This window comes from Lemur catta, chromosome 7, assembly GCF_020740605.2.
Source record: "Lemur catta isolate mLemCat1 chromosome 7, mLemCat1.pri, whole genome shotgun sequence".
In the NCBI taxonomy this organism is placed as follows: Eukaryota; Metazoa; Chordata; class Mammalia; order Primates; family Lemuridae; genus Lemur; species Lemur catta.
The window spans coordinates 68,688,176-68,709,316 of record NC_059134.1 but is presented as its reverse complement, the minus strand read 5'-3'; the positions used below and the strand labels follow the sequence as shown (position 1 = coordinate 68,709,316).

Sequence of the window (21,141 nt, the reverse complement as noted above, 5' to 3'; positions counted from 1 at the left end):
CAAGTATACTATAGGTAAAACAGATATGTCCCTTGAACTTTTGGAGCTTCCTATTTAATCTAAAAAGGTTTTATTCATTATGTACATCACAGTACAGACAAAATATAATAAACATTTTTTGACACCTTTAGTTGCTTACAAGTTGTCAGACAAGTGAAATTACTCTTGCAGTTATAGGTGACAGACACACGATCAAAGACCAACTGGACAAGTCTTCATCCAAGAATAAAACATAGCATTAGCTTTATAGAGGAGGACCTTCTCATTCTCAATGAGTAACATTCACATGTTACCCAGTTCATGTTTCAAACATTTTCATGGTTTTTGATAGTGTCTGAAAGGAATACAAACCTTTAAACATATAATGTCACATAAATTCCATTAAATTCAGATAGGAACGATATGTAGAGAAAAGAGCTTTGAACAGAAGTCAAAAGATCAATATTCCTGTTTGCTCTCCCACTTAATACAATATGGCTTAGGCAAATACAACTTCCCTAAGCCTCAACTTCCTCATCTGTACATCTGCCTGCCCTGCAAAGTCTTAAGACATAAGAGGCATAATAATGTGAAAGCCTTAAAAACTGTTATAAATATGTTATGAAACAGCACAAATAAAAGAGATCATCATTAAAATTATCTGTATCTCTGAATGATGGATTATCAGTGATTTTTCCTCTTCTGTTTTCTGAGATTAAAAAAAAACCAGCATGTATTACTTTTATGAAGAGACTAAGGAAATTATAACTCTATTTTACAAACAAAGAAAAATTCTATGCTGAATGATGTATTGTTATATCTCTTCTTTCAAAGATTATTTGAGTAGGATAAAAAAAGCTTTAAATAAATTACCTACAGCTTAAAATACATATTTATTTTCTCCCAAGACCTTTGCTTTTTCAGTAGCAATATAAGAAAAGGTAATAGTAATTTTTAAAACTCAATTCCACCTGAATTTTATACTAAGGAATAGATGAAGACATTAACTTTCAACAATCTTGGGCTAAATCAATACTACCACAGTTCCAGTCCAAAGGTAAGTACTTTTCCCAAATATAAAAGATCGTTAGCAATATCTTTTATTCAATATACCAGTTTACCTCCCCAAAATTACATAATACTTAATACAGAAGATAAGATACAATCAAATCTATGCATCAAACTCACTTGTTCAGATGTTTTCTAGCTGCTGGGAGGCCAGACATTTCTTCATTCAATACATATTTCTTAGTTCCCATACAGTAGTTCTCTATATATTCTGCCCAGTGTAACTGTCGTACATCAATATTGAAGGTCTACATTAACAAAAGAATTATTGGTTACTTTCCTAATTTTTTTCACACCCAGTAAGAATTCATATTTTTTCTAAAGGCCAATTAAAATGACATGATTATAAAATATTAAATACAGAATTAACTTTTAAAATCTTACTGCTACTCATAAAAAAGTTCTTATTCCTATTTCATACCTTCCATTAAACACAAAAACATTTGAGAAGATAATCTGGAAACTCATGTCAGCATTTAAAGAGAATTAGGTTAAATGTAAGGAGAAAGAAGCCTTTGCCATTTTTTAATAAAAGACAAAATTCTATTGTCCAAATAGATCTATACATTTCTCTCTACTTTATGCACGTATTGATGTTTGCTTCCACTTCCTATTTATCTACAGTCTCTCCTCTCTTCCTGTATAATCTGCATACCACACAGACCAATTTTCCTAGGGAATACTTTTGACATGGAGAGAAAATATGTTACTGAAAGCTGGCTTAGGGGTTTAGATAACAGTTACTAGACCATTTGATGAAAATGTAGGTGAATCCAGTAGAGAAAGACTTCAGAAATGCTACTTTATGGAAAAATAAGAGGACTATGCACTGTTCAGTGCTCCTTAGCACACAGATACTTTTATTTGGAGTAACAAAGAGATTATTCACTATATACTTTCACTTACCTAAAAACAGTAAATCCTAGAGTGAAAAAAATGCTATTATAAATAAATCATTAAAATATGAAAATACAATAACCCTGCATTAAAATGGAAATTTGACTGGAATTAACATAGGAGATATTATGAGAAGGTATACATGCGTATTATTGGGAGTCCCATAGCAAGAGTGAACAAAAATGGGACAGAAGCAGCATCTGAGAAGACAATGCCTGGAAATTTTTCAAAAATATTGAGACATCAAGCCACAAATTCAAAGCACACATAGTTCACACACAAACACATATCTAGACATATGAGAATAAGTCAGAAAAAGGTCATATAAATTGCTTCCGAAAGAACAACTATTAGACCCTCAACTTCTCAACAGAAACAAATGGTAGCCGAAAGACTACGAGATGTCTTCCAAGTACTCAATGAAAATAACTGCTAACATAAAATTCTGTACCAGTGTAAATATCTTTGAAAAATAAAGATGTTTCCAGAAGAATAAAAACTGAGAATATCTGATATTAGCAGAAAATCCACACTAAAGGGTATTTAGGCAGAAGGAGATTGATTCCAGGCTGAAGTTGGGAGATGGAGGAAGAAATGACAAGTAATAAAAGGACAATTATGCTGGTAAATCTGTACAAATTATATATTGCAAAGATTGCAATAAAAATAATAGCGTGTGAGGTTTAACATATATATAGAATTAAAATATATAACAATAATAACAGATAGGTGCTGGTCCTTCATTATCTGGGAAAAGATGAAAGTATCAATTTATATTAAACCTTGCTAAATTAAAGAAGGATACTATAATCTCTAGAGTAAGCTACTGAAATAATTGAAAAAGAATATATTTCTAGGCACTTAATATAGACGGTAAAACATGACATAAAAAAAATCTAAAAGAAAGCCAAGAAGAAAGAAAAAAGAAGTAAAAACAAGTGTGACTAACAGATTGAAATTCAAAAATTAACAGGAATTACATTATCGATTAATTCCCCAATTAAGGGTAAAAACAGTCAGACTGGGAAAAAAAAACTACATGCTACTTATAAGACACATATCTTCTCTAAAAGATAAGATACAGAATGGTTGAAAATAAAAGGACAGAGAAACACACCATACCTTTTTTTTTTTTTTTTTTTTTTTGAGACAGAATGTTGCTCTGTTGCTGGGGCTAGAGTATAGTGGTGTCATCATAGCTCACTGCAACCTCAAACTCCTGGGCTCAAGTGATCCTCCTGCCTCAGCCTCCCAAGTAGCTGGGACTATAGGCATGCACCACCATGCCCAGCTAAGTTTTTCAATTTTCTTGTAGAGAAGGGGTCTCACTCGTGCTCAGGCTGGTCTCAAACTCCTGACCTCAAGCAATCCTCCTGCCTCGGCCTCCCAAAGTGCTAGGATTATAGGCATAAGCCACTACGCCTGACCCACACCATACATTTCTATCAGCAATGTATGAAGATGCCCATTGCCCAGGGTTAGCATTTTTGAAATTTGGTAAGTTGTAAATAATATCTCAGTCTAATTTTATTTTACATTTCTGTTTTTATAAGGCTGAATCTTTTTGAATGGTTAAGAATCATTTTCTGTAAACTGTTATCTGTCTAGTCTACTTTTCAATAGGTTTATTGACTTTTCCCACTATTTTTACATAAGAATTTTATATAGTAGGGAATGTATACTAAAATCATATTGAGATACCATTATATACTACCAAAGTGGCAAAAATTAAAATTAAAATGCCAAGTGCTGTGGAGGATGTAGATTAACAGGAACTCTCATACACTGACACTTGGAATATAAACTGATACAACCACTTTGGAAAACTGTTTGGCATTTTCTACTAAATTGAACGTATGAATACCCTATGTTATTCTATTTCTAGGTATATAGCCTACACAAACGTGTGCATATGGGCACAAAAAATGTTCATAGAAGAATTATCTCTAATAGCCAAAAACTGGAAATAACTCAAATGTCTATCAACAGAAGAATGAAAAAATACCATATGATACCATTTGTGTAAAGTTACGAATGAATGAAACTAATACTTAGTGTTAGAATTCAAGATAGCTGCTACTTTTGGGAAGACAGAGGAGGTGGGATTGGAAAAGGGCATGAGGAAGACTTCTGAGGGTAATAATATTCTACTTCTTCACCTGGTTGTTCACTTTCTATTAATAGTAATCCATTGAGCAGTATGTGTTATGTATGGGGGGAGATAGGAAAGGAGAAAGTAAGGAATCAGCAGAAGCCACAAATCTTTCACCTGAGAGTATCTGTATGATCCTGGTGGCTTAGTTCTTCTGTGAAGGCTGCAGGCAGAGAGCAACACTGACTATAAAGCCTGTGGCCCATAAGTTAAGGACTCTTATGGAATATCTCTGCAAAAAGATAAGAACCTAAAAAGCTGTTAATAGATTCTCAGAGGAAGGGTGAAAAAAGTAAACTCACCACACACAGAAGTGGGCAGAGAAACAGCTCACTTGAGGACTTTTGTCATTCAGAATCAGTAGGTAGAATGGACTAGATCTGCACTGTCCAATATGGTGGCCACAAGCCAAATGTGCCTCTCTGGCACTTAATATGTGGCTAGTCCAAACTGAGATATGCTGTGAGTGTAAAATGCATACTGTGTTTCTAAGGCTCAGTATGAAAAGTAGAAAGTAAAATATCCTTTAAATAATTTTAGATTTTTTTTATATGCTCAAATAATATATTTGATATATTGGGTTAAATAAAACATATTATCGGCCGGGCGTGGTGGCTCATGCCTGTAATCCTAGCACTCAGGGATCGTTTGAGCTCAGGAGTTCTCGACTAGCCTGAGCAAGAGCCAGACCTAGTCTCTACTAAAAATAGAAAGAAATTAGCTGGACAACTAAAAGTATATATAGAAAAAATTAGCCGGGCATAGTACTGCATGTCTGTAGTCCCAGCTACTCGGGAGGCTGAGGCAGAAGGATTGCTTAAGCCCAGGAGTTTGAGGTTGCTGTGAGCTAGGCTAATGCCACGGCACTCTAGCCTGGGCAACAGAGCGACATTCTGTCTCAAAAAAAAAAAAAAAAAAATATTATCAAAATAAAAAGATTAAGTGGGAAGAGAAAGGAAGATGGCATTGGGAGGATAAAAAAAAAAAAAACAACTCCTTTGAGAAACTGTAATCATGAACCAGATCTAGTCTATTTAAGGCCTACATTAACCTGAATTATGCTAAAAACCGAATCATATTTTAAATGGTCCTGGCTTGTTAATGCCATTTGGCTGGTTAACTAGACTACTGGTAGAAGAAAAGGCAAATCTTTATTGAAAAACTACAATTTCAACCTAGTCCTTAAAAAACTTCCCAAAGAAATCCTCAAGGAATATGAGTTTACAGTCAAACAAGTAATAATAAAAAACAAAGAAATAAAGAAATAAGGTACCATGAGTGAGACCCAGCTCAAACAACAGACAGCAGAAACAGATGCTGCAAATCCTTTAGAAATTTAAATTATTGGAAACAGAATTTAAGAAAAGAAATTCTAGAGACTATTTAAGAAATATCTATAAGATCTGAAGAATAAAGTTTCTAAAAATGAAAATATAATAACTGAAAGTCTAAATTCAATTGGATGGTTTAGACATCTATCAATTGGCTGATAGATTGCCACAGAATCATAAATCATCTAGATTTTAGCCCAGAAACAAAGAGATACAAAATATGAAATTAAGGTTAGAAACCTGGAGAATAGAATGATCTAATATATGCTAGGAATTTTTGAAGTAGATAACAGAATGATGAATGACGAAGAAGCAATATTTGAATAAACAATGGCTATTTCCCCTAAATTGCTAAAAGACATCAAACTTCAGATTCAGAAAGCCCAACCCAAGCAAGGTAAATTTTTAAAAATTACATCCAGACACTTTCATAGTAAAACTGCAGAACACCAAACATAAAGAAAAAATTGAAAAGGAGTCAGGAATAATATATCATCTAGATAAGAAGGGCAAATTACTGACTTCTTAACAGCAACAACATAAGACAGAATATATATAAAGAACACTATTTTTTTTTTTTTAGACAGGGTCTCACTCTGTCACCCAGGCTGGAGTACAGCGGCATGATCATAGCTCACTGCAGCCTCAACTCCTGGGCTCAAGTGATCCTCCTATCTCAGCCTCCCAAGTAGCTGGGACTACAGGCACGTACCATTACTCTTGGCTAATTTTTCTTTTTTGTAGAGACAGGGTTTTGCTATGTTGCTCAGACTGGCCTCTAACCCCTGGCTTTAAGCAATCCTCCTGCTTCAAGCAATTCTCCCACTTCAGCCTCCCAAAGTCCTCACAGGCATGAGCCACCGCACCCAGCCTAAAAAGAACACTATTTTTAATGTGCTAAAACCATGTTCTAAAACCAAGGGTGGGCCAGGTGCGGTGGCTCACACCTGTAATCCTAGCGCTCTGGGAGGCCGAGGCGGGAGGATTGCTTGAGCTCAGGAGTTCGAGACCAGCGTGAGCAAGAGCCAGACTCCATCTCTACTAAAAATAGAAACAAATTAGCTGGACAACTAAAACATATATAGAAAAAATTACCCGGGCATGGTGGCACATGCCTGTAGTCCCAGCTACTTGGGAGGCTGAGGCAGAAGGATTGCTTAAGCCCAGGAGTTTGAGGTTGCTGTGAGCTAGGCTGATGCCACAGCACTCTAGCCCAGGCAACAGAGCGAGACTGTCTCAAAAAAATAAAAATAAATAAATAAATAAATAAAACCAAGGGTGAAATAAAGACATGTCAGACCATCAAAAACTGAGAGTTCACTATGAACAGACCCCCTACTAAAGCATATTCTGGTATTCTGGATATATTTCGGGCAGAAAGAAAATGATCATAAGGAGAAAATACGACAGTAATCATATATATATATATCATATTTTCATATATATATTTTCTCCTTATGATTTAACTATATGTATAGTTAAATCTAAATAAAAACTGGATAGACTAAAAAAAATAATAATCTCTAATGATAGAGTTTAAATAGGGAAATAAAGTATTGTACAACCAAATAAGTTACTGAGAGTGGTAATCATAGCTAAAACATTTAAAGCTTCTAAATATTACATCATTAAGAAGGAGGCTATAGACATTGCATAACTTAGTCTGTGTTAAGTATACATGTTAAAATATCAAGGATAACTTCAAAAAGAATACACACGAAGAGTTTAAGTTTCAAACTAGCAGAGGCTGAAATACGGAATGACAAAAAAGAGTTTATGAAAAACAATTTCTTAGAGGAGGTTTTTCTCAAAACTCAGAGAAAACAAAATGTTTGAAGGCAAAACATGAAGTTAAAGTTTCCTTTGAACCCTACGTTGAGGGAAAAAGGAATCAACATTTCAATCATACTTTGAAAATACCTTTGCTATTCTAAAATACTTAAAGTATAAATTTTAAGATAATTTTATCACCAATTATCATTGAAGCTTTAATGAGAGATTATAAATAGATCAATGACTTTCTTATTACACAATGGTTGTAGAAAATATCCATTTCTCCGGTTGCTAATGGTTCTCTAATAAGTATGCTACTTATTTCCTAATACAAAACAGAAAATGCTTACCTTTTTATCTTCAGGGTTTAATTGATTCATTAACATATTGACATTATCAGTATTCCAAACCCAAGAATTACTTGTGAAATATTCAAGAAACACCATAGCTTTGTGAAGACGAGTTATTGTTTTCATCATCCTGTATTGTAAGAAAAATTGACAGATTCATATTTTATACAGATTAGAAAAAAATTCCATTACCACCCAGGGTACCAGGTTCCCCCAATATAGACATCAACATTAAAATTATAATACATAATTCAATAAGTATAACAAATCAGCAGGGAATAAGAATATTTCTGCATCTTGGAAGAACATTTTATAAATCCAAAATTAAAAGAAAATTTTTTGGAAGCAGCAGCCAATGAACTTAATACTGTCTAAACAGAGCTCCACTGATACATGGAATTAATTCTCAAAGGATATGCAATACTCTCAAGGCCACTTCTATGTAAAATACTAAATAAGCAAATAAATGGATACAATTTATATTTCCTTGCTTTTTGTTCCTTTAACTACATTTTAGTTCATAGCTGCATTTACTAAGATTTTCTGTGAATTCATTACATACTGTGTTATATTATAATCCCAACTCTTCAGCATCACTGAAGCAAAGTGCATACAGAAATATTCGTTTGCCATTTAATCAACTCTAATTTTAAAAGAAAACTTTCTCTAACACTGATGGGTACTACTCTTGATCATCTGGATGTGCTGTGAAATCAATGACTCATGATGAAAACTTTCCAAAACAGATACTCATATTCCCATACCCCACAATATCCATCTTTATAGAAATAAGGGAGTGTAGGACGTTTTGTTTCTTTTTAAAAGAGTAAAGAGCTTAAATCTTTAAATTTGCCATTTTATACATCATGGCTTGCTGTAAGTCATTGATATCATAACACTAACCCAAGCAGTAACATCTATAAAATAATAACTACCTATGATAAGTAGGAAAAGGGAAGAAAGAATTTTTTGAAACAAAACACACAACCCAAACTCCCAACTTCTGAAAACAGAAAAATAATTTGTGGAGAATACTTTAAAGAATTTCATTTATGGCCGGGGGTGGTGGCTCGCGCCTGTAATTCTAGCACTCTGGGAGGCCGAGGTGGGAGAATCGCTCCAGGTCAGGAGTTCGAGACCAGCCTGAGCAAGAGGAAGACTCCTTCTCTACTAAAAATAGAAAGAAATTAGCTGGACAACCAAAAAAATATATATAGAAAAAAATTAGCAGGGCATGGTGGCACATGCCTGTAGTCCCAGCTACTTGGGAGGCTGAGGCAAAAGGATTGCTTGAGCCCAGGAGTTTGAGGTTGCTGTGAACTAGGCTGACGCCATGGCACTCTAGCCCAGGCAACAGAGAAAGACTCTGGCTCAAAAAAAAGAAAAAAAAAAAAATTCACTTATATTCCCACAGTAAGGATTAGCATTGTACGTAGTTTAGAAACCCCCAAATTAGGGGCTTTAAAAATGGGGGACATGGAAAAAAATTAGAACATGACAAATAGGGGAAAAATCAAAACCCTATTATTAGCTAGGCAATTCTGATAACACATTCAATACATTTAGAAAGAAACTCTGAATCAAGAATACTGGAGAAAATGAAGCAGTATAGACTATGTAAAGAAAAAATATAGTTCATCCAATAAAGTAATTTCAAAATAAAAGCTCCATTAAACATAAAAAGAATTATCACCATCAAAGGCTATTTCTGGACAGGAATAGTTCATACAGATAAAAAGCACTTGGGGGGAAAAAAGATGTGCTGATTTTAGAAAAGAAGAGACTAGGCAATTTTTTTGCCCTAAAAAACAAAAAGATACAACAATTTGTAAATAAATCAATATACACTATCACAGCCAGTATAGTATACTTGAATCTCTCTCTCTCAAACACATAGTTAACAAGGTTTTCCAACATATTTCTTATTAAAAAGCTTTTCTTCTTAACTCCTTTTGCACTGACAATTCTCACCTAATCTTATTTTCAGATTAATTCAAATAAGAGAATTATCCTAAAATCCATCACTGGTTTAGCCATTCAAAAAATAATTGGGGGGAAGAAATTTGAAAGGCCATATATTTGTGTGAAATTTATAGAATATTTAAAAAGCAACAAAAGTACTGGATTGAATACTATGCAGGAGTAAAAAGAAACACAAACCTTTGCACCATTACTCCTTGGTTAAACATGCCATGGAGCAGATACTTGTGCCTACATTGCCATGCATGTTCAGAGTATTTTATTTATTCTCTATTATGGCAACCTTCAAAAACTAATCACTCACAGTCTTTTAGAGTAGGGCAAGATCTTAATGATGATCTAGTCCAGGGCTTCTCAACCTTGGCACTACAGATATTTTGGGTCAGATAATTCTTTGTTGTGGAGGGCTGTCTTGTGCACTGTAAGTTGTTCGACACCATGCCTGGTCTCTACCCACCAGATTCCAGTAGCACCTCCCCACCCAGTTGTGGTAACTAAAAAATACCTCCAAACATTGTCAAATGCCTCCAGTTGAGAATCACACAGATGAAAAATATCAGGTTCAGAGAAGGTAAGTTAGAGAGAATTATGCTAAATAACGGAAACACAAACCATGAAGCCATTTTTTTCGATGTTTTTAACAGGGATAAAATGTCTACTGTATTTTAAGAGCTGAGTGAATAATTTATACTGCTTCTGCATGCAATAACATCATGCATCCTTGATCCCAATGACTACTAACCAAGAATCCATATGATGTATATCTATCTGTGTTGTCCTTTTTATAATTATGTCAAGACAAACAGCGAGTCAGATTTTTATCTAGCTGACACTCAGAATAATGTAAATAAGTAAAATGGACACCATAAATGACATTACTGACATCAGTTTCATGTAGAATTAGGCATTATATTGAGGCCAATATAAAGTGTACAGCCCAGAACCTTGCTCAGTAGATATTGGAACAAATTAAATAATATAAATTTTAAGACTTTGGTATATAACATTCATAAAATTGCCTAAATAAAAAATCTTTATGTCCCTTGTTACTTTTGGACTATAAGCTCCCAGCTGTCAAGGATTAGTCCTGCTCTGATATTTAGAAAGCCTTACACAGGGCAACCTCAGGTAATATGCCCTATTTGAAATGGGGAAGATTTTAATTTCCACAGGTGCCTATGATATTATCTCCCATCCTACATACTCACCTATAATGCTACCCTATCTTCCCATCGATAGGTGTAGATGATTTATACCCAACAGAATGAAGTGAAAGTGACATGGTGTGACTTCTGAAGCTAGGTCAGAAAAGGTGACAGAGGTTTCTGCCTTGCTCCTGTGCTACTCACACTTGGAGCCTCAGTCACCTTGCATACCGTTCTGAGGCTGCAAGGCTGCCAGGCAACTCAAACTAGTCCACGTGTGGAGAGACCACATGGAGAGACTCTGAGACAATGTGAAGAGAGAAAGATGCCCGGCCACCTCTGCTGCTCCGTCCCCTTCCTCCCCTTGACACTCCCCTCCACAGTGTACCTGCTCCAATCCCTGTCTGATGGCAGCTACTTGAAAGACCCCGAACCAGAACCACCCAGCCATGCCTTTTGAGAATTTCTAACCCACAAAAATAGTGACACACAAAATGATTGTTGTTTTAAGACACTAAATTTGAGGTGATTTGTTATGAAGCAGGTAACAGTAACAGATCTTAATACTGGGAGTGAGGAGCTACTGTAATAAAAACCTAAAACGTGGTGTTGGCTTTAGGATCAGGTAGTAGACAAAATCTGTAAGGCCCTTGAGACCATCATTAGTGAAACCTGAAAGGACCAGGAAAATATTGTTAGCCAAAGCCTTAAAAGGGCTTTGAGGAAGCTGTTGGTGAGGTGTGTCTCTCTCTCTCCCCCTACCCCCAGCCCCTTGAAGGGAAGAAAATATTTTTGGAAGTGGAAGTAGCATGGAAGCTAGAAAGTGTACCTAATAAACTTAATGATCTAGCCAAGATTTCCTGAAAGAGGACAAAGATGATCTTATGAAATGAACTATTTGTTTGAGTGGCATTTGGAGGAAATGTAAAATGACAGCCTTAAGAAATTGTTTCTGTGCATAGATCAGATCCAGGTGGGGATGTTGTTAAGACCTTAGAAAGATCTAAAGCAGTGCCTCATAAGATCTTTCAGACAAAAGGCTCTCTCTCTTCTGTGACATGAAACTTCACAGGGGACCCAAGATGGAGAAGGGCCTGTTTCAAAGATATGTGTGCATATAGCTTTGGTCTAATGGAGTAGAATCTTTTAAAATAGATACACTAGAAACAATTTCTAAAGTGACTGTGTCAGTTTACATGTAAAAGGACAGAGAGAATACAAAATAAAGAGAGGCTTCTATATCAAGGGTCAGCAAAACAGAGCCTACACACCAAATCCAGCCCGCCACCTGTTCCTGTAAATAAAATTTCACTAGAACATAGTCATGCTCATTTATTTACCTATTATCTATGTCTGCTTTCATTCTTTAACAGCAGAGTTGAGTAGTTGCAGGAGAAACCATAAGGCCTGCAAAACCTAAAATGTTTACTATATGGCCCTAATTTACAAGAAAAGTTTGTCAATCCCTGCCCTGGGCTCCCAACCTTTTACGGGTAGGAAACAGGATAAGAAGGCTATTCAGCTGCACATATAGGCCACTTTTTATGGAAAAAGCAGGATAACTCAGAGGGCAGAGCCAAGAGCCTCAGGGAACTTCTGGAGAGTAAGACTGAGCCCTAATCAAGAAATCATCAACGCATACCTGACTGGAATTCAGAACTGTTATGGACCAGTGTTTGCTATATGCCTCCCATTTTCTCTCTTTTTGAACAAGACTGTTTAAAGCCATTATCCTGTGCTTGTCTCACCATCATATGATGGGAGTATGGGCAGCCAGTAACTTGTTGCTTTAGTTCACAGGTTTCCAGATCAATACTTGAGGAACTATACTTGAAGAGCTATGCCTGCAAAACCATTCCTAAAGAGCCTCATCTGCAAGTGGACCAGATTTACATGACAAAACCCTGGCTTCGAACTGATGCCACAGGGATCTTGGGGGAAAGAAGCAACTGTATTTTCCATGTGAGAGGAACTGTTTTAGCCAGAAGATTGACTGTAACAGATTGCACTTTTCAAAATTGACTGCAACAACACCTTTCATCTCACTTGTTCATTTATAACGTGATATTGACCATTCTCTAAATCCCCTTTCCTTAAATCTAGGAAGATCTGTGACTCCCTTGTGACTAGAAGAATGAGGCAAAAGTGATGCTGCATGACTTTCATGGATAGGTGAAAAAAAGGCAATGTAGCTTCCACCTTACTTGGTAATATACTTTCCCTTAAAGCCTCCAGCTGCCATGTACTAAATCTAATTTCTCTAAGACTACCAGTAGTCCTAGCAAAGAACCTATATGGAGAGATCTTGACATGATATGAAGAGACAGTGACACCTGGCCCCTCACTGCTCCACTGCCCCCTGCCTGACTGACCCGTCTCTTTCTGCTCCATTTGACCACAATCATATGAAAAACCCCAAGCCAAAACCTCCCAGCTGACTCCTTCCCAAATTCCTGATCCAGAGAGAATAATAAATTGAAATAAGTAACAAAATGACTGTTGTTGTTTTAAGCCACTAAGTTTGAGATGATTTGTTATGCAGCACCATCTACTCTGAACCATTCAGTAAACCTTGGCTATTTAATCACTTTTTTTTAAGTTTATTAAGCCCCCTTTCTCTGTATAAGGCATTGTAATATATTTAATCTGTTTTCCTTTTTTGACCCAGTTTTGACTTTTCTACCCTAAATTGTGACAAGTAGTGCATTTTGTAGATCATTCTTGAAAAACCGGAAAATACTTCTCCTGTTCTAGAATTGTTCAATTCAATAGCTCTCACATACTTCAGTCAATTAACATATCTGGTTAGGAACACCATGGACAAGTGAATCCACAGAAAATCCCTACAAGTAACTCAGATCCTGATACACTGTAACTGGCAGATACCTCACTTTTATTTTTTGAGCAGTTGATGGAAGTTCTGGAATCAGCATCTTCTTTATACATTAATACTCAAATCCTGAACTCTCCAAAGACTCCACTGTAATGCCAATGTAGTTAAAAAATAAATAAATATTTGTATAGTACATTTCACTGTAACTGTGTGGTAAAGACAGTAGGAGAACTTTAAGTTTGGGGGGTTTCAATGAAAAAACAGAAAGAGGAAAGGCTATGACAACTATAAGAAAATAGAAAGTTTTCCATTTGTTATTAATTTTTCTTAATTATGCCATTCCCAACTTGGAAAATTAGTCAAAAACTGTAATAACCATATTATAAGCTGAATGGGCAGCTGAGATATTTCAAGTAATTTTCTAGAAGCATCCTATATTTTTCATATAAAACTGCACCATCCATTGAAAGTAAAATATTTTACCCTTAATCCCCTGTAAAAATTCATCCCTAGGTTTTTAAGAACAGGAGAAGGGCTCAATTTCAGCTTATAATAACAATAACAACCTTGATGTAGGACATTTCCTATATTATGGGATTTTGGAGGATCAATGACCCAATAAGATGAGATCCACAGTTAGTTTCCCCAAATATCTCCAATTTCTAAGAAATGCCCTGGCATCCTGATTGTGATTGTGACTAATTAGGTTAGTAATTCTAAAGGTAAAGCTCATGCTAGAGACTTTTTGTCTCTCCAGCAAGCTTCCACCACCTTACCAATACATAGTGTATTTACTGCTATTCTTCTTACCACGGTTTCTGACCTGTCAACCTGAGTGCAAGATCGAGCAATAATGCAGGTACTGTATGTCTGACACCCTTCCAATAATGACGCAATAGGTTGTTGGAATAAAACTTAATATTGGGGCGCCTGAATACTTGGTTTAAAGGATTCATCTTGAAGGAATGAGTTAGATAATATCCTGTAGGAAAAATAAGCGTCAGAGCATTTTGAATATTATTTGTTATTCAGAAAAACACCTAAAGTTAGACCTAGAGTTCAATACATGACAGTAACTTATCATCCAAACGTCAGAATAAATTAGAATGACTTACAACACTACCTTTGCTTTTCTGACAAAGTCTTAAATTCAAGTCTTCTCATTCACAAAAGGCCATTAAGCCTTATCATAAGCATAAACAAATACAGAGTTAATATGCATTTTAGTGTAAGCATGGGTTGTTTAACAGTCAGAGGAACAGATAAGACAGAGCTAGTCACCATTACCTTGGGCTTCTTCCAGTCATCCTGAGGTAGATATCATACAGGAATGCTGGGGCCTTATGGCTTACAGCAATCCAGTAATGATATAAAAGGTGATTGGAGGTTAGATTTACATTGGGCCGTCTGAAGGCCTGTTCGAGAGGATTCCTCTTGAAAGTGGAAATTACATGGTATTCTGAGGAAGAAAAGTTGTGTAACAGCTTTGATAATAACCATGTAATGAAGTTTTGAAAAAAAAAATCATGTCTTTACAAAGCAAAATATTTCACCAAAGATGTCAGAGTTCGTTCATTTAAAAAACAAACTTTTCTACTCTCTATAGTAGCTAATAGAATATGGGTGTTAGACTGCTGAACTCAAGTGGTTTTAAAACTGCCAGTATTTATGAATTTTAATTAGATGAATGAATTTTTGCTAAAATTCACTCTTGAAATCCTTTTAATGTTTTACCTACATCAGTTTACAATGTCACTTTCTATATTTCACCTCTCATGATAGCTTCTTTCTTTCTGTTCCTCTTTCCAGATTCTTATTACTGTACTTATTTAAAAAAGAAAAGGAAAATCATCATCCTTTGTTTAAGCTGCTCAAATTAACACACATCAACAAGCTTAAAACAACCCCAAATTAACTTCTGCTATAATTTCTTTGGGTTATGCAATGTCAACACAATCAAACCTAATATCATCTCTGGTAATACTTTAACGGAAAAGTATATTGAGATATTCACTAAAAATAATGCCCAACCTGATTTTTCAATAAACTTTACAACATAATAAAAAGATTATAAAAAAAGCTAACTTATTTAAAGTGTTTAAATATCCTTTAAAAATATTACTTAAAATAATTATCATAAAATTAAAATCACTCTAGATTTTATTTTTTTCTTATATGTTCTAGCAGTCAATCTTTAAATTAATATAAAAATGGCATAGAAAAACCTTAGGACAAATGGCATAAAAAATATACTTTAAAATCAAAATTGTTCTGTGGGGGGTAACAAAAATTATTCAATTAGAGGTAAAATAAGACCTATCACTAAATCAATACCATAAATAAATTTTACTTAAAATTTACATAAATTTTATTTTAAATTTGAAAGAATCAACAATTTAAAAATGATTCAATTTCAATAGGTTTTAAATTTTACTATTCCTATTTTAGAACTAAGAACATACACACAGTACCTGCTGTGAGTCTGTGAATTTAAATAGATTTATAAAGGTTAACAGAAAATATTCTGGCAAACTGTATTCCATTTCCTAACTCCTTCATTTCTTACTCTGGGGACCACGTGACATACCAACTCTTGTGGTCAGAAATGATAGTGCCTACGGACAGGCAACATCAGGACTGAGGTGCTCATCAGGGAGAAAAAAAGCACTATTCCTATGCTGCAGGCATCTATGAGGGCTGCTGCAGATGGCAGCCGAAAAAGTGCAAGGGTCAGAGAAGGATAGGGTGGACTGGGAATACACAGCACGATATTTTTAAATTTGTGAAACATCACTAAGGACCACAAGGCAGTATTAGTAGATATTACTTCTAAGATGCCAATTAAAATAAGAACAAATTGGTAACTCAGTGTCCTTAATGTCTCATGGGTATTCTAACATTAAAACTTCAGTGAATTTAAGTTCTTTAAGATTTATTCTAACATTCAAAAACACAGGTAAAATCGTACCAACTTCACCCCAGTGGAAAGGATTAGTGCTGCCTGTTGTGCAATTATACACCATGATGTTTCTTGGTCTGTAAAGACAAAGATGAAAACAATGAAACATAAAAAGAGACCAAACTTAACCAATCTAAATCTTACATAATATCCAAGTAGGAAGACATTAGGATGATGGGTACATTTCCTATACTGATTATTTTTTTAAAATTATCCTTAAAGGATTACTTTTTATATTAATGACTATTTACAACTACCCTTTCTCCCTCCCATACCAAAAAAAATTATTTATTAAAAAATGCAGATTTTTTTTTCCTTTTTACATTTTTCTTCCTTGTATTAGCAGGAGTGTCTGTTTTTAAACGTGAGTGAAATAACAATCTCAGCTCTTCCTGTTTCCTCGTTTTCAGAGGCTCTAGTCAAAAAAAATTAAAGACTAAGCTCCCTTTTACCAGAAACAACATATTCAGATAATTATATCCCTCCTTTTTTAGGACATAAAATATGGACTTCAAAAATAAGGGTAGTTTATTAGTTAGAAAAAAAGTTATTGGGAAGCTTAAAGTTTAGGTGTTAGCTATAAATGCTACGATTACCTTTTAAAATAAGTATGCTCATGGGTTGATTAAAGCTGCTCTAGTGTGCCACATTTAATATATGTAAACCATGCTCTGTGAATTTCAGCTCTTTACATATGCCAAGTTTATACCAAGTTTTGCTTTGAATTAAAAATCATCCTTGGGGAGGGCTTTTTAAAAAATTTTTTTCATTTTTAATCCCTGCTGAATTTGTCCATCCTGTAGGTAGTACATGAGAATTAACATTATTTCTTCCTTACTACTGACGGGACTGCTTGCTATTGCCTATGATATAACAACTCTTGCAGTTGGCAGGGATATTGCCTATGTATTGGTACAACAATATCAGGACTGAGGGATTAATTAACATTAGTCAGTAGCTCTGTTTTCCCTTCTCAGTTACTAGATATTTAATAAGCAACATTGTCACCTCATATACCTATTAACTCCGGAATACCAGGCTGCCGCAAGACTCGTGTTGACAACTACATCTACAGGAACAAGATCTGCAAGGGCATTGTTGGAGGCACGCATTGTTCGAAGAATTCCTTTCCCTGCCTTTGTTGAAATTAAAAACAACACCTTAAGATATATAAGCTGTAGTATATATATATTTATATACAAAGATACACAGAAAACAGAAAAATGTATAGATTAAATAAATAAAAGGTTTACTTACCGCAATAAAGAGACCACTTGGTCCATTAAAGTTATCAATCCATCCCTAATACCAAAAATTAAAAAGGGGGGAAGCTTAGAAATATTATGAAAATAGAGAGTCATTATTTGAAATCTACAACCCCAAATATATACTTGGTAGCTTTCTCCTAAAAGCTAAAAAATAGACTAGATTCAGGCCAGACTATTTCTACCAGTACCAAATAGAAGCAATTTTCCTTTGGGATCATAAATGATTGAATAAAAACATTTTCAAGGGGTAACCTACTCTTCCATTAATTATCTGCAAAGAGAGTATTATAAAAAGGAATTTATACTGGCAAATATTTTTGTTAAATTAAGCCCCTGTTTGATTTTATGCTATTTACAAATGCAGCACTCATGATTGGGAAAAATGGTAAATCCTCTTCAAAATTACTGAATAGAGGAAAACAGAGTAATTGTCAAAGCAACAAAAAAGGTGCTATCATTTACTAGGTTTTTCCTAAATCATTTTACCCATTGGTTTATATTTCTGTTTTCTCTCATTCCAGGGATTCACAAATACCATAAAATCCTGTTTGTTGCTATTTTTTTTTTTTAACAGCAAGTTATCACAGAAATCCCTTATAACTTTCTTAGCTTTGTGATATACACAGGGAGGGGTCTACCCTCTTGGAAGGCCTGCCTCTTTTTGGTACTAAAAAGTACATAAAATCATGGTCTCCTTTGACTCAAGACAATGCCATAGCTTTTGATTTAATTTTTAATTAGAATTTTTAAAATACAGATCTGCATTTCTATATACCCAGCATCACATTAGAAATAAAGTACCAATAAAACTATTTCTTCCTATGAATGAAGAACAGCTATGCTATGGTTAAGCCACGTTCAGCAAATAATACCTGCTATTAAATAACTGCCAATTCTTTTTATATGGTTATGATTTAAAATTCTCAATTCCAATTATTTATAAAGATTTCTAGTAACTTACTGGAAAAGGTTCTTTCCAACTCGCACCAACAATTGATGGCCTTACAATTGCCACATTTAGCTTTGCTCCTTCTTGCTGTATAACGTATTCTGCCAATGCTTTCGTGTATATGTATGTATTAGGTCTGTCTCCTATCAATTTTGGCGTGATATCATTTACTAAGCCATCATCCATCCACCTGGTAAACAGAAAAATTGCATATAAAAATATTTCCAGAGTTTTAATGTAAAGGAGAAACCACTTAACTTTGCATATTCAAACATGTCTGTTGCTGACTCAAAAGACTTGACAATTTTTACTAAAAAAATGCAAGTTAGTCTTGTTTTCATTATACATCAACTATAGGCCATAATCCCTTATCTGCAATTTCTATATCAAAAAAGGTCTGAAAACCGAGAGTTCTTTCATAAATCATATGGCACATGGCAAAACCTAATTTGAAGTGATTTACGGTCTTTTTTTAAATACCACTTAAGTTTACATATTCATATACTTCATATGTGTTTGTTCAGAGATGCTTACCCCACATCAAGTTGGAGTTTTTTCATATTGCACAGTACATAAATTATTTTTCCTTTCTAACGTCCAAATAAATTTCAAAACATATCTGGCTCCAAAAGTTTCAGATTAGAAATTGTAGATCTGTATATGACCATCTTACATGTTGATTATATACATTTGCAATTAATATAAAAATTCTAATAATCTAAATATTTAAGGTGAAGCACTGCAAACTGTATGCTCTGCGATTAACAAATACTAGGATAAACAATAAAAATAAATTGAGCCATGTTATAAAAATTCAATTAGCAACCTACTATAAGGTCACAAAATTCCTCCAACTCTCTGTCTCTCTGAAGAAATGGTGTACTCTTATCATTTGTAAAAGCAGGGTCATATACTAGGTGATGTCTATGGTCCTTCCTCATCTAAATTTCAGATTCTGATGTTACATACTTGTTTTCAGATACTTTTTCCTTCTTATCTATAATGCTAGGCATACAAGCAGACGCAGTGTACTGTCACACTCTAATGATACTCATACTAACTGATACAGAAGCATAAAATGGAGATTATCAAGATAAATTTCCTTCTGTATAGGGAAGTACTTTTTGTACATGGAAGGACAAGAACATTAATTAAACTGAAGGGAGACTGCTACCAAACTTAGGAAAAATTCCACAGTCCAGATGAGTTTTGAAAAATGGAAGGGACAGTTGATACATGGGGCAGAAAAAAAACCTGCCTAAACTGAAGAGAGACTTTAGCCAATAAGCCTTATCAGTAGTTACCCTATCATGAGTTACCCTAAAACCATCTACTAGCTAGAATAGTTTGTAAGCAAGAAAAGGACATATAGCAGTAGGTTACAAGCTCTTTCTCGGTTCCTTAGATGTTTGCAGATACCAATGTTAATGAGAAAAAAAGTACATTACTTCATTAACTTCCACACTCAACTTTTCCCAGAAATATTAAACACTTCTGTCTATTGACCTACAAGAAAATGAAGTAGATTTGGGGATCACACAAGAAACTGAGTCAGAACATTGAAATCAGGGAATTTCCTGATTAACAGGAAAGCCTTAAAGAAAGGACTGCGTGCTTATTTTAGAAGAAACTAGCAGATGATAACTAAGGAATCAAAAGTGGATGGAATCTCTGGGACAAAAGGAGATTTAAGGGAGACAGAAAAGAATAAAGGAGGAAATGGCCCAAAGATATTATATGAGAATTAACAAATATATGAAGATATAGTAGACACTGGAATGCCTGTATTAATTGTAGTCTATGAAAGAAAAAAGACCCCTCTTTTTCTTTTCTTTTTTCTTTTTGCTCTGATTCTTGTTTCTTAGATGAGAAAGCACAGGCTAAAGCAAACAAGAACTGGGCCATGGTATATGTATACTTCACTCAATTTCCATCCAACAATACTCATAAATATTTTTCATGTAATAATTGCTGACAGGATCCTAGGCCTCAGAAAGATTATAAATAGTAACACTAAGAGTATGAATAATACTCCGACTAATGACTACTCTGATTCCCTAATAAGTAAAAGCTCCTCTATAGATATACTTCATTGGGCAAGGGGGGAGAGTAATTCTGTAATAAACTAGAACCTTGCTGTTAAACAGGCAGTCATTGTCTCCACAGGTATTGGCTATTAGCACTGATTCCCTGAAAAACAGAGCTCCTAATATAACGGGTAAGTTGTTCTGAGGCCTTCCTCCAACCATCACCATTACACTTGGTCAAAAGTGAAAACCTCCCACTGAGTTCACTAATTAGGTAAAAATCAATACAATATAAAAAGAATATAGCAGATATGCAATAACTTGTTGAAGAAAAGAAGAGATAAAGGTATGCATTTGGAGGTATATGTGGAGAGAAGAAGAAAGGAGAGGGCTGAAGTGAGGAAAGAAGGAGAGGGAGAGCAGAAGAAGG

General features: G+C 34.7%; 1 protein-coding gene across 3 annotated transcripts in view; it reads right to left on the bottom strand.

Moving 5' to 3' along the window:
• The window catches only part of FAR1 (fatty acyl-CoA reductase 1), a 59,517-nt gene that overhangs the window by 4,090 nt on the left and 34,286 nt on the right, over positions 1 to 21,141 (bottom strand). Inside the window, exons 5-12 of one of the 3 annotated variants that reach the window (XR_006736460.1) lie at positions 18,697 to 18,874; positions 17,725 to 17,769; positions 17,485 to 17,603; positions 16,477 to 16,544; positions 14,796 to 14,967; positions 7,551 to 7,680; positions 1,168 to 1,295; positions 140 to 334 (exon numbers count right to left, since the gene is read on the bottom strand). Coding sequence is in view for 2 of the 3 variants with exons in the window: in XM_045557578.1 (XP_045413534.1) it covers positions 1,168 to 1,295; positions 7,551 to 7,680; positions 14,796 to 14,967; positions 16,477 to 16,544; positions 17,485 to 17,603; positions 17,725 to 17,769; positions 18,697 to 18,874 (840 nt within the window). In the remaining variant the exon portion in view is untranslated. Of the gene's footprint in view, positions 1 to 139; positions 335 to 1,167; positions 1,296 to 7,550; positions 7,681 to 14,318; positions 14,491 to 14,795; positions 14,968 to 16,476; positions 16,545 to 17,484; positions 17,604 to 17,724; positions 17,770 to 18,696; positions 18,875 to 21,141 lie in introns of all 3 variants that reach the window. The other 2 variants (XM_045557578.1, XM_045557579.1) reach the window with 2 other exon arrangements.